The sequence below is a fragment of the Eptatretus burgeri genome, chromosome 3 (assembly GCF_056783735.1).
Source record: "Eptatretus burgeri isolate ZD-2024b chromosome 3, Ebu_testis_v1, whole genome shotgun sequence".
NCBI lineage: Eukaryota > Metazoa > Chordata > Myxini > Myxiniformes > Myxinidae > Eptatretus > Eptatretus burgeri.
Window position 1 is genome coordinate 54,714,237 of NC_140963.1, and position 12,500 is coordinate 54,726,736.

The 12,500-nt window shown below is 40.4% G+C and overlaps 1 protein-coding gene across 11 annotated transcripts in view; it reads left to right on the forward strand.

Annotated features, from left to right (window-relative positions):
• TBRG1 (transforming growth factor beta regulator 1) overlaps positions 1 to 12,500 on the forward strand; it is a 78,715-nt gene that overhangs the window by 47,792 nt on the left and 18,423 nt on the right. For 10 of the 11 annotated variants that reach the window (XM_085873457.1, XM_085873460.1, XM_085873452.1 and 7 more), the window contains 4 exons: positions 473 to 615; positions 3,029 to 3,175; positions 5,016 to 5,113; positions 5,631 to 5,741. In XM_085873457.1, coding sequence (XP_085729583.1) covers positions 473 to 615; positions 3,029 to 3,175; positions 5,016 to 5,113; positions 5,631 to 5,741 — 499 coding nt within the window. The remainder of the gene's footprint in view (positions 1 to 472; positions 616 to 3,028; positions 3,176 to 5,015; positions 5,114 to 5,630; positions 5,742 to 12,500) is intronic. The other variant, XM_085873453.1, reaches the window with a different exon arrangement.

Genomic DNA, 12,500 nt, shown 5'->3' on the forward strand with positions numbered 1-12,500 from the left:
GCCTCGTGAGGGTGTGGTTGTCCGCATCTAGATCTACTGTAATCTATATTATGTTCATGCTCAGGCATTTAAATTGGTCACATGCATGCAGTTTTGTGCAACAATGAATGAAACATGGTTATAAATTTTGCATTTATAATGTAATCTATGTACCCCAGATATATCTCTGTCTCTGTTGGTGAGAGAAGTGAAATATTTGATGGAAGTCATCATGGGCTAAAACATTGGTCCATCTTAGCTTTAGTTCTGTTTGCAGTATTCCTCTATGCAATGCTCTGTCCTTTTTAATACACAAACAGAAACAAACAGGGTGATAATCACAGTAGTCACATGAGAGGCTGCCACAATTTATCTCCTCTAATATCCTTTTCCTCATCTTGTGTCCCCCCCCGCCCCCACCCCAACCACCTTCCCTCCACGACATCCATCAACACTTTGAAAATGCAACCACTTTTTATCTTTTACTGTGGAGCATCAAAAGGAAAATCATCACGGCGACGAAGAGTTGCCGAAGGCCCCACCCACCGCCTACTTCAGCCGATCCCACTGGACCCTGCAGGACGACCCATTTTCCCTATAATCCTTGGGAGTCTCACGATCTACAGCCTTGGAGAGGTGAGAAGATAACATCTTAGTGAATACATTTTGCAGTGATGAGTACATAAGACAGAGTTTTAAAAATATATAAACTTCCTTCTGACTTACCATTAATTTTGCAGAATGCAATCTCTTGGCCTCTGCTTACGAATTCACTGCTCTCTCATGCTGTGAGGTTATGTTTAACTTCTAATTTTGTATGCAGCAAAGGGTCTTTTAAGAATTGTCACCGAACCCCAGACAGCCTCCAATTATAGTGGTGGAACAGAACAATCCCATGGCCCAAAAGTATCGGCATTGTTTTTATTAGGAACACATTTCAGGGCCCAAATCTTGATGTTTTCTTGTTCTCATATCGTTGTTCCAAGGGATCTTTGAAGGATTGTCACTGAACCCTGGACAGCCTCCAATTGTAGTACATTTGTGATAATCGTTATGATACTGTTTTTAAAATTTTATGAGCTTGTGTTTTATCACTGCATTTGTGACAGCGATTACCGACACAACATCAACACTAGTCGTGTCAAAAGGGAGGGTTTGATGCAGTAATGTGTCCCATTTCTCAGTCACAATATTCGCTCGTTTACGCTCACTTGTATTTCTCCTTTTCAAACTGGAAACGCATTACTTCATCAAACAGCTCCCTTTTGACACTACTTCCCTGCGGGGCTGGGGCTTCACCTTCCTTTGATATGATCATTTCTTTAACCAAATTGAGTAGTCAAATAGAGATCCTATAAATATTTGTTTGTTTTATTTTGGGGAATAACTTGATTTTCTTCTAACACTCATCACCATCGAGTATTACCTGAACTTGGTTCTTGGTTTAAGTATCTTTGTTGAGCAGAGAAATTGCATACCTCTCAATACTCTTGTCTGAGCACCTCCTGAGGAACACGTCATTTTGATGCCACTCGTATGCCACTCATAGACGAGGTGGATTGTTATGTTAATGACCTCCACAAGCAATGGACACCACAGAAGAAAGCCTGTTAAACTCTTAGCAAGAGATGAAATTGTTCATAGTAATATTATCAATGTTGAACTCTTTGGCTTGAGATAAAATTTCAGTATAAAAATCTTTTACCGATTTTTAACTTTTTGGCTGGAGTTAAGATTTTAGTATAATATTTACCAAAATTGAACTCTTTGGCTTGAGATAGAAAATTTTCACAGAAGATACATCGAAGATTCACATTAGATACACCATTATTTTAACTCTTGGGTTGAGAAGAAATTATGAAAAAAGTCTGTCAATTTTAAACTTTGACTTGAGAAGTTTTTTTTTTCAAATATTTTTTTACATAATGTCAACGAAAAGGAAAATGAAAGAACCATTATTTATTTATTTTATAAATACTTATATTTATATTCCTTTAAACCCATAAGGTACTGTATTTATTCCATCACTCATTGTATATCTTTTATCATCAAATGCTGTGAGAACTTTGTTACTAACAGTCTCTGAGAATATTTCATATTTATAATTTCTAATAAGATTCATCTCTCTATAAACATCTTTTCTCTTCCATATACATTCAAGGTAATGTTGAAAGTTCATGGTCTCTTTTAATACACTCTTCTTCAGACCTTCAAGTTTCTTTTCACATTTGAATTCATTTAACCCTCTAGTTAAGTATGTATAAGCATATGCCTTTGCTCTAACACCTACAAATTCACTTTTCAAACTTCGCTTTATCAAACAATGTTGTTAGTAATTTAGCTGTAGGAATATATTTAAACTCATTTGAAGAACTAAAGAAATGTTGTTGAAAACCACCGAATAGCTCTTGATTGGGGATCTCTTTTTCAGCTCCATAAGGAAGGTCTTTATGTTTGTTATGAAGTTTTCTCAGATAGTTAAGATAAAATTTTAGTTAATTTTAGTTAAAAATTTTAATTTAAAATAGTTTAAATCTACTTCAAAATAATACCCTTATTTTATTTGCTTCAGCATATCTCTTTGAACACACTTGTGAATTTCCTCCTCTTTTAGCCTTCTCAATCATCAAGAGCATATCTGCATCACTTAGAAGATCATGGGGTTGTTTTGTCATTTTCACCAGAGCACTCCAGGCTAATACAGGAGATTTATAATAATGGACAGGATCAAGTCCATCGGAATTGTTATTATAACAAATTTCTCTAAATGTCTCAAACACATAAGCTTGTAATAAAACATCACTTATTAAATAAAGGTCATGATATTCACCCATATTCTCAAACTCTTTCCAAATTCGCTTTGCTCTTTCATATTCTTCATCTGTAATATGACATTTTCCTTACTTGTTATAAAAAATACGATGGTACGTTATCATACAATGTCATATTTTTAATTTTCATAATGCCCTGTTTTGAGAAGTGATGTTAATTATGCAACATCCCTGACTCGTACTTATGTATATTTTTCACACTTTGTGTGATGTGTCAGATTATTCCTGATCGTCCAGCATTCCATGATACCCATCATATATTCCCTGTTGGATTCTGCAGTACACGGACACTGCCCCCTGCTCATCCTGGTCTGCCACAAGCCCTGTACACCTGCCAGATAAAGGATGGTGGACAGGGACCACAGGTATGTGCATAATATTTATAGTTTTCTGAGGATATACAAAGACTTGTGGTTGGGAGTATAATCAAAGGCATCCATGGTAAATTCTCCAACCTTTAATTGAACAAACAATGACTCTTCAAATTGGATGAACTTCCACAAAGTAGTAACTTGGGCGAGGGGGGGGGGCGGGCACTTATCCAACCAAGACATTTGAATTTTGTATTTTTAATTAATTTTCTGTGTATACCTGGTGTTGGCTTAATGGTTAGGGTGGCAGGCTTGGGATTCTAACATCCTGAGTTAAAATCCTGCTCAGCCATTGAATTAATACCAGGTGGGGTTGACTCAGCTTATCATCTTTCTGAGGTCGGCAAAATGAGTACCAGCTTGCTGGGATGATTGAGCCATTCGAATATCTTACGTTGGAGTGGCGACCCATCCAGAATTGTGCCCAATAGCCTAGGAGACTGCTTCGGCAGCACCAATGCTCTACACAGAGTATGGACCCAATGGATGGATGGATTAAATTTTCTGAAACTAGTCGAATTTGTTTTTCACTTGGAAGTTGTGGGTTATGTTGTGTAAATAAAGGTGGAAAAAGTCTGGTTGAATGCAATTTAATTCCAGGCTATGAGGCAACATTGCAGCAAAAGGTGAACTTTTTGAAATTGTAGACTTTCTTTAGGCACTGTATAATGATCATGAAGTTTATAATGTGTAACATTAATCATTTTGGAGTGGAATTGAAATTGGATATGTTAGCTTCTCTATGAATGTGATGGTTCATGGTTTATGGAAGAGCGAGATAGCAGAGGATAGATGGCAATGTATGGGAAGATAGTGGGACAACAAGCGGATGAATGGACAAGGATACATAAAAGGGAAGGAAACGTAGCAACATGCAAACAGATGGGTAGAGGTAGGGGACAGAGGATGATCTGAGGTGGGATGTATTGCCAAATTTTGAAGCCTTGGAGGGAAGAATGGGATTGAGCAGACTGAGAAGGGATGTTACACAGTTGGAACTTTGGATAACATTTGGATGTTCCTTGCAAAATCTGAATGATTTAAATAACAAACTACGTATTCAAGGGTTTTGGCACCAAATGTAGTAGTTGTGCATTTGATTATAATGCTTTTTCCACTGTAGAAAAATAGGCTGGGCCAGGTGGTTTGTCTCGGCCTGCATCGGCTTGGCCCGGACATACCACAACATATAAAATGGGACATACCACAACATATAAAATGGGACATACCACAACATATAACATGGGACATACCACAACATATAACATGGGACATACCACAATATAATATGGAACATTCTGCATACATGTGACATTCTCGTAAAACAGCCCAAATTCTTCAAGCTTGGCCAATACCAATTTCACGAGCAGTCGCAAGCGTAAAAATGACCCAAGCTAGCACAATTTGGTCCAATAAATTTGTAATGGGAAGGCTATCGGCCCAAATGTGTTTTGGCCAATCCAGTTGAAATTATTTGTGATGGAAAAGGGTTATAAGAAACAGGAAGTGACATAAACCCTTGTGCATAATAAAGAAAGGAAAGCTTTCATTTGGGAGCAGAGTATCTTTTGTAATATTTGAAAAAAAAAACTTCAGAGGATAAATATTTCAACAAAAATAAGTTATTGTTCATACTTAAACATTGTGCTCATTTCTTTTTTCAACTGCACTTTTTGGAATGGAATTGCGACTCGAGCCAGGCTTAGCCAGGCAGTGACACGAACTGAAGCCGGCCTGGACCATAACGTGAAAGCGGAAAACTCCATCTGTCCATGATGTGTTCATTGTTTTAACTGTCCCTTAAATCCTACCATCCTTGTTTTTATTCTTGCAGTTTGAGATTGTTCCTGAAGATACTCCTCAAAACCCATTTGTTGCCTCATCTGCAGCTGCATGCCTCGCAAGCCTTCTGCGTTCCTTGCATTCAACTCGGTATGGCTAAACCTTGAATTCCACTCTCACCCCCTTTCTCGTTATATTTTGGGTGCCCGATGAAATTGAGTTGCAGAAACTTGTAGCCTAGTCTGTGCTTGTGGTGGTTTATTTGCTGATAGTTGTCGGCCACTGTTGATTTTCACAGTTGTTGAACCTGAAATAGAGGCCTTTTTTTTGAGATGTTATATATTTCTTGAAATCACAATTATTATATTGTGCCGCCAACTTGTGTTATTCCTAGTATAAGAAAATGCCTCATGCCTAGTTGACATGTCCTGCTGGATTTTCTTCGACACTTGTGTAACGTTATATCTGGATTGCAGAATGTGCTGTATCATTTGGAGAGATGGGCAGTTTTTGTTTACAAGGGAGGTGTCAGATGACTGGGTACCAATTACAAAACTATACTCTGTTTTATGACTAAAATTTGGATGTGTTAATGCCTTTTAGAAGGTTTGTAGCTGTGACGAAGAGTCTAAACGGTGAGCACGCTTTGTGACAATGTGCACTTTAGAGGCAAGACACTGCCAGGTGTGACAACAGTTGGTGTGGATTTTTTTGGCTTCTCTCATCCAACAATCCAGCATCTCATCCAGAGTTGCCCGGGTGCACGCAAATGTACTGGGTAAGGCATTGCATCGATTACGTTACCCATACAACACCTCCTTTATGCATTTATGTTCGTCCTTTACATTCCAATTGTCAGAACAACATTTGGAGGCTTCTTTGATTTATCCTTCTTTGCATGTACAGTTGAATACACAAGTTTCAGGTACAGTTTAGTTAACTTGGCATATTCATATTATCTTTCAAAACATTTCTGGTTCTTTCGGTGAGGTGCTTCCCAAATCACTGAATAACCGATAAATACAGCACATTTTTATTGTGTTTTACAAATGGTTCTGCACCAATGAACTCCTGAAGGAGAAAATTTACAAGCTAAACGATTATTGTGGAAATTACTCTGAGAATGCTAAAGATGCTTAATATAGCATAGTTATTTCCAATGAATGTCGAGCATAAGCCGAAAGTAATTCATTGTACAATTAGATATGCGTCGCTTATGTAATAGTTAAACAACATCTACCCATCCTAATGTCTGTTTCGAAAATAATCAACCCATTTGACCCCATTTATTAATGGTTTACCCTTTTGAATCTTCCCTTTGTGTTATTTTTATGTTTGCTAGGCCTTGCAATTCTTGGTAAACCCAAACCAGCGTTACGACCTCCACAGCTTGCCTTTGCGCTATGGGGGTGGGGAGGGAAAGTTCACTATGCGGTCGCTCTGTCCATCAGGCTGATTGACGCCAAATGGTGAGTGAGTTGGGTGGGGCGTGGCGTGTCATCGGTGATGCACAGACCCGAGTCAATAAGGGTGGGAGTAACGAAGGAAGTAGGAGGAGAAACTGCAGAGCCTAGCACTGAAGTCTACTCATTGGAACTGCTCACACTGGGGGAAGCCATGCCCCCACCCAGCTGGCCACACCTCTCATCTTACAAAGCGTCATGGCATGTGTACCAAAAGACCAATATATAGCCCTGGACGGGCCCGTTTCCTAGACGCGGCCCACCTCTTCACCAGCTCTGCTGGGTTTGGCCCAAACTCTCTTCAGTCCTGTCTGTACCCACTCTGTCTATCTCCTGTGTTATGTGTGGGATCTGCTAAGGACAGGCTATTTAAGGATCCCGATCGTTTGTTGGTACTGTGTTCGGTTGTGGGTTAAGGGGATTGATGGTTGCATTATTACTTCCTTTTGTTTCCTTCCCCCATGCCATTTCTTGTTCAATAACTCGGGGGGGGGGTGAATTGTGAATGGTAGCTGCTTCATTTGGTGGTTCTTGACACCGTTAAGGGAAATAATTGTTTTCAGTTTCCACACTGCTTAGACAATCGCATCACGTGTCTTATGGTTTGCTCAGCCTAATTCGAGCAAAACACATGACGCCTATCGCCACAACACTGGGTTCTTTTGGGACTCCCAATCTGTACGGTAACATGGCATTTAGATGTGGATCCGACAGGGAGGTCTTCAAAACAGTCGACCATTGCAGTCGCTTTGACGTGAAGCGTTGGACTATTTTATTGGGCAACCAGAGCAACCGACGACCGTAACACGATATTACCTTCCAAATGGTTCTGCACCAAGTTTTGTTAATGAGATCACGTCTGACAAATTTTGATAAAACAAGTGTCTTGGAATATGTGTTTATAATAATAAGTGTCAATGTGTGTGTCCTCCATAACTTCAAAACCATGAAACCTAGCTGCCTGAAACTCTGCATGTATACTAAGGGAACTCCAAAGGAGTGTGTGAATGAAAACTAGGTGTTTGGGTAAATTGAAACACCCCTTTTGAAGATGATTAACAGCTTACCTTCATGAAAGGCTTATCCTTGTTCAGCCCAATGTCACCTCGCAGGGGTCTTATCTGCCATTTTGATTCGGCTAACTAAAAATGCCTTGCCTTGGAACAGGTCATACAGTTTCTGTACGATCGAGCTTCATACTTATGAATCGCTGTATAATCGCTGATCATTGATCATTGATCTTTATACGTAGGAATCGCTGTATAATAGATAATTGCTTGCCAAGCCAGCCATTCCTTATCAAACGATGTTTGTAAGCCATGGCTTCAGTGCTTGCTTTAACTGTTTATTCAACCTTTAGTTGAACCTTGAGTACTTAAGCCACTTGGTGAGCACTCTACAAGTTGCTTGTTTTGAACCATCTGTTTTTTCAATTCCCTCTATATGATGGACCCATATTGCGTCTATTTTAAAGTATTAAAAAGGTGTGGATTGGCGTGTCGGATCTGCTGAACATTTTCGGCCATTTTAACCAGAAGCTTTCCAGACTCTGCAAAGCAATTCAGAGATTTGAAAATGAGAGCGGAAATCCATAAAGTATTATGAATTACCTAAAAGCTCCTTCATTCACATGGCATTTATAGAGCATCGTGGCTCTGAAAACACCAGGAAACTTAAAAAGAAGAACACTCCTCCTCAATATTCAGCATCCACGTCTTTTTACAATGCAGCAGTGCCACGTGGGTGACAAGATAAAGTGATGTGAACGACGAGGTATTACGGTTACAGTTCAGTCACCTCTTTTGCAGTTAATCCATGGGCAATGAGAGAGAGTTAGAAAAGAGAGATTGTTCGTTCAGTCCCATGCGACGGTTCAGTGGTAATTCATGAGCAAAAAAAAAAAGTGTGTGTGTGTGTGTGTGTGTGTGTGTGTGTGTGTGTGTGTGTGTGTGTGTGTGTGTGTGTGTGTGTGTGTGTGTGTGTGTGTGTGTTTTCTCAGTCGCCTGCGCTGCCCCGCGTTACGGTACATAGTTCACTCTGCACGCACTGTCGCTCTGCTAAGCATAATAAAAACTACATCCTATTCTCCTTTGTAATAACTGGTAAATGGACCCCGCATAAAAAGTACAAAGTGTAGGCCCCGCGGTGTCGTGCGGTGCCTCGGTGTCATTTGCTGTGTTTTTTATTTTATATTTTTACATGAGATCGCGTTGTTTCCCATTTTTGTGCGATCTGCTTTCACTTAGGATGGGATGTGATTTCATTTTATGATAAGCTTGGAGGAATGCTATCTTCCATATAAAAGTGAATGGTGATGTTGTTTGTTTGTTTGTTTGTGACACTACTCCTCCTCTGAGCTCCCAAGGTTAATCGTGACGAAACATCTTTTTATTTTGCCATGATACACCTTATTAGAGGTTTTAAACAGTCATTTTCTCATTTTCCAAACATCTCATCATTGGTGCTTTCACAATCATCTATAAACTGCTTTCATAACTATCATTTGAACACAAACTCTCGGTGTCATAACTGTCTTCTGTTCCAACAGAGATACTGTCATAATCCCCAAAACTTCACTTGACTAATGGCATTTAATTAGTAGAAAAAACATTACCATCGATATCTATATACTTTTTTCATTAACAGATTCAACTACTACATTTTTTTTATATTGAAGGTAATTTTAAAATGGTCCTCAACTACTAATAAAATGGTCCTTACTTCCAACTTTTGCTCCAAACTGCCATCCTGGTGCTGACGAAATCCCAACTCCTCTACCTGCTGAGCGCTATGGCATCCACACAGATGGGATAGCTCTCCAGGTCCTCATCTACTTTGTCAATTATTTTATTTGTGGACCCAATGTCATCTTCTAACTTTTCCCTCATTTGAACAGCCTGGGTTTTACCCTCTTCTATTTTCAATGCCAATTCTTCCTGTTTTTGCTTAAATTCAGTCTCCAATTTTGTCTCGAATCCTCCCAGTCTGTCCTCCATTTGGTATTCCAATCTTTTCTCCATTTTCCCAATTCGTACCCCCAGTTCCTGTGTTATTCCCTTCTTAATGGTGTTCATTTGATCAGTGATGCTTTTTATTTCCCCTTCAAATTTTCCTTCCAAGCGTCCATACATTTCATTCCTTTGTTCCTTCATTTTGTTTTCCATTCCATTAATTTTGTCTTCCAATCGTCCATTCATTTCCTTCATTTCATTCCTTTGTTCCTTCATTTTATTTTTCAATCGTTCATTAATTTCCTTCCTTTGTTCATCGATTTGTCTCTTCAGTTGCCTATTCATTACTTCCATCATTTCATTCCTTTGTTTCCTCATTTGTTCACTCATTTCATTCCTTTGTTCATTCATTTTGTTTTCCAATCGTTCATTCATTTCTTTTATTTCATTCCTTTGGTCATTGATTTTGTTCTCTATTCCCCTCATGTCATTCCTTTGTTCAACAATTTTGTTCTCCATTATATTAATTTGTCTCTTCCATTGCCTATTCATTATTTCCATTAATTCATTCCTGCATTTCCTTTGTCTATTAATTTGTTCCTTCAATCCATCAATTTCTCTCTTCAATTCACTATTCATTCGTTCCATCATTTTATTCCTGTATTACTTTTGTCTCCTCATTTCCCCTCCAATTCTGTCTTCCAATTGTTGATTCCCTTCCCCTATTCCATTCCTTTGTTTGAACGTGAACCAGAGTCAATGCACCTGCTCCTCGCGTCCCATTTCCCACTATTGTGGGGGGTGGGGGCTGAGGCTCGGGGTGGGGAAACTCCTACCCATCCTTCTCAGCCAACTCCACCCTCGGCTCACTTCCTTCATCATTATTATCGAGCACGAACAACACCATCTTGTGTACCATCTCATCCATCCTTTCCCCACGCGCGTTTAATCTATTCAGAAAAAGAAAGTTTATTTAACTTTTCAAGTGTTCTTTTCTCCCGACACCAATTAACTAACAATTTGTACCTCGTTTACTACAATCACCTCTCCCTCAATGGTAGAGAGGTGCTCGTTTAACAGTTTAGATTCCCAATTCTTTTCTTTTTTTTTCTTTCAAGCCTTTACTCGCTGCGGGACCAAATATGTTCCCGATGGATTCTAAAATCCCACCCCGATGCCAGTTGTTGATCAGGGTTCAAATCCCACACTCCTGACAGTTGTCGATCAGTGTGATGGATTCTACAATCCCACCCTGATGCCAAATGGCGTGGTGGAGCCAGGGTTCAAATCCCACTCTCCAGATCACCGGTTCTCATGTCCAGGGGGTTTAACCCTACCTGGACGGGTGGCAAAGCTTCTCCCTTGAAGGCTACAACCAAGACTCAGAGGTTAACGGGGTGGAATGGCGGAGAGACAATCCACCCAGGAGGAGCACAACCCATGGGCGCTACACCGGGACAGCATATCACTACAGAGTCTTAAATGGAATACATTTAATGAAAATGAATGAATATTTACAATGGACAATATTTCAAAAGGCAATAACAATAATAATAAAGTAAATTTAACCTACAGTTGAGGCACCTCTCACACAGACTCAAATACAGACAAAGGTGACACAAAATGAAAAGAAAATCCTTCCTTTTTATCGATTCCTGCACTTAGCTTGGCCCAGAGCTGATCCTTGTGGAACTGGAATCGAGGCGCTTCTCTTGTAGCAGGACGAACTTGGGCCAGGCAGTCCACAAGCGGCACTCCACATCAAGGCTCAAAGCCCCAGTATAACGGCTTCGTGTGCTCCGATCGTCCTCATCGCTCTCTCAAAATGCGCAAACCAACTCCTCCTTCCTCTTAAAATGCGCAACCTGCCTTCCTTTGACTTCAATCACCGATATATATATCTTCTCCGCCTCCAGGGCGTGGCCTGCTCTCACCAAACCCGGGAAGGCGGGGTTTCTCCTGCTTGGCTAGCTTCTGACATCACACCCATAAATTGTTCCTCGGGGTTGTGACTTCACTTGTCAACCCTTGAAGGCAGGGCTTTCTGCCCGCTGGCACGTTTGATTACTCCTCCTCATGGTTTTGGTTATAAAGACATAGGGAAAAGTCACAGAGGGCAATGACATACTGCAGAACTTATTCTTACTCCCGAGGCTAATTAACACCGCACCACCCCTCATGTGGTGACGCATAACACTGAAGCTCACAGGTTCCCCACTTACATTGAGATGCCTCCTCCATGTCCACGGACCAAGCAACTCTACAGAATGCTATATTCGCTATTAGATGCTTCCATCCATCCATCCATCCATTGGGACCATACTCTGTGCAGAGCGTTGGTGCTGCCTAAGCAGTCTCCTTGGCTATTGGACACAATCCTGGATGAGTCGCCACTCCGACAGTATACCAGCATGCTCGCACTCACTTTGCCGACCTCGGAAGGATGACAGATCGAGTTAACCCCACCTGGTATTAATTCAACAGCTGAGTGGGGTTTGAACTCAGGGCCCTCAGATCCCAAGCCCGCCACCCTTACCATTAAGCCAACACCAGGCATATTCTTCCATCTACCCCCACAATCATCATAATATATATATATATATATATATATATATATATATATATATATATATATATATATATATATATATATATACTGTATATCGAAACATGTGGAGTGTGACAAGCACTCCACCGATCCCCATTGGACCCGGTCCACACCAAAGCGTCGCCTCAAACACAGGCCTTGACCCGGTGACTCTGTCAAACAGACAAAAATTATATGGTCATCATCAGTTAAACATCAAACGGAGCCACCGAACCGGATTTCAGGCTTATTTGCACTCATCATAATGGGATGGCATACTGATAAATAGCTCACCAATGATGACCACATTCATCATTTATACATCAGACCTCATGACTTATTGTGAGCATCAGCGCGGATTATGTCTCGCACGCTTTGGTGTGGACTGTGTCGAATGGTGTCGGCAGAGTGCTCATCACACTCCACATATTTCGTTTTTCCTTCCGATCACATCACGTGCCTTCTGGTTGAATGGTTTGCATTAGCAGGAACAATCGTCTGGGTGGCAGACGGATGGTTGTTCTGTCCGGATTATG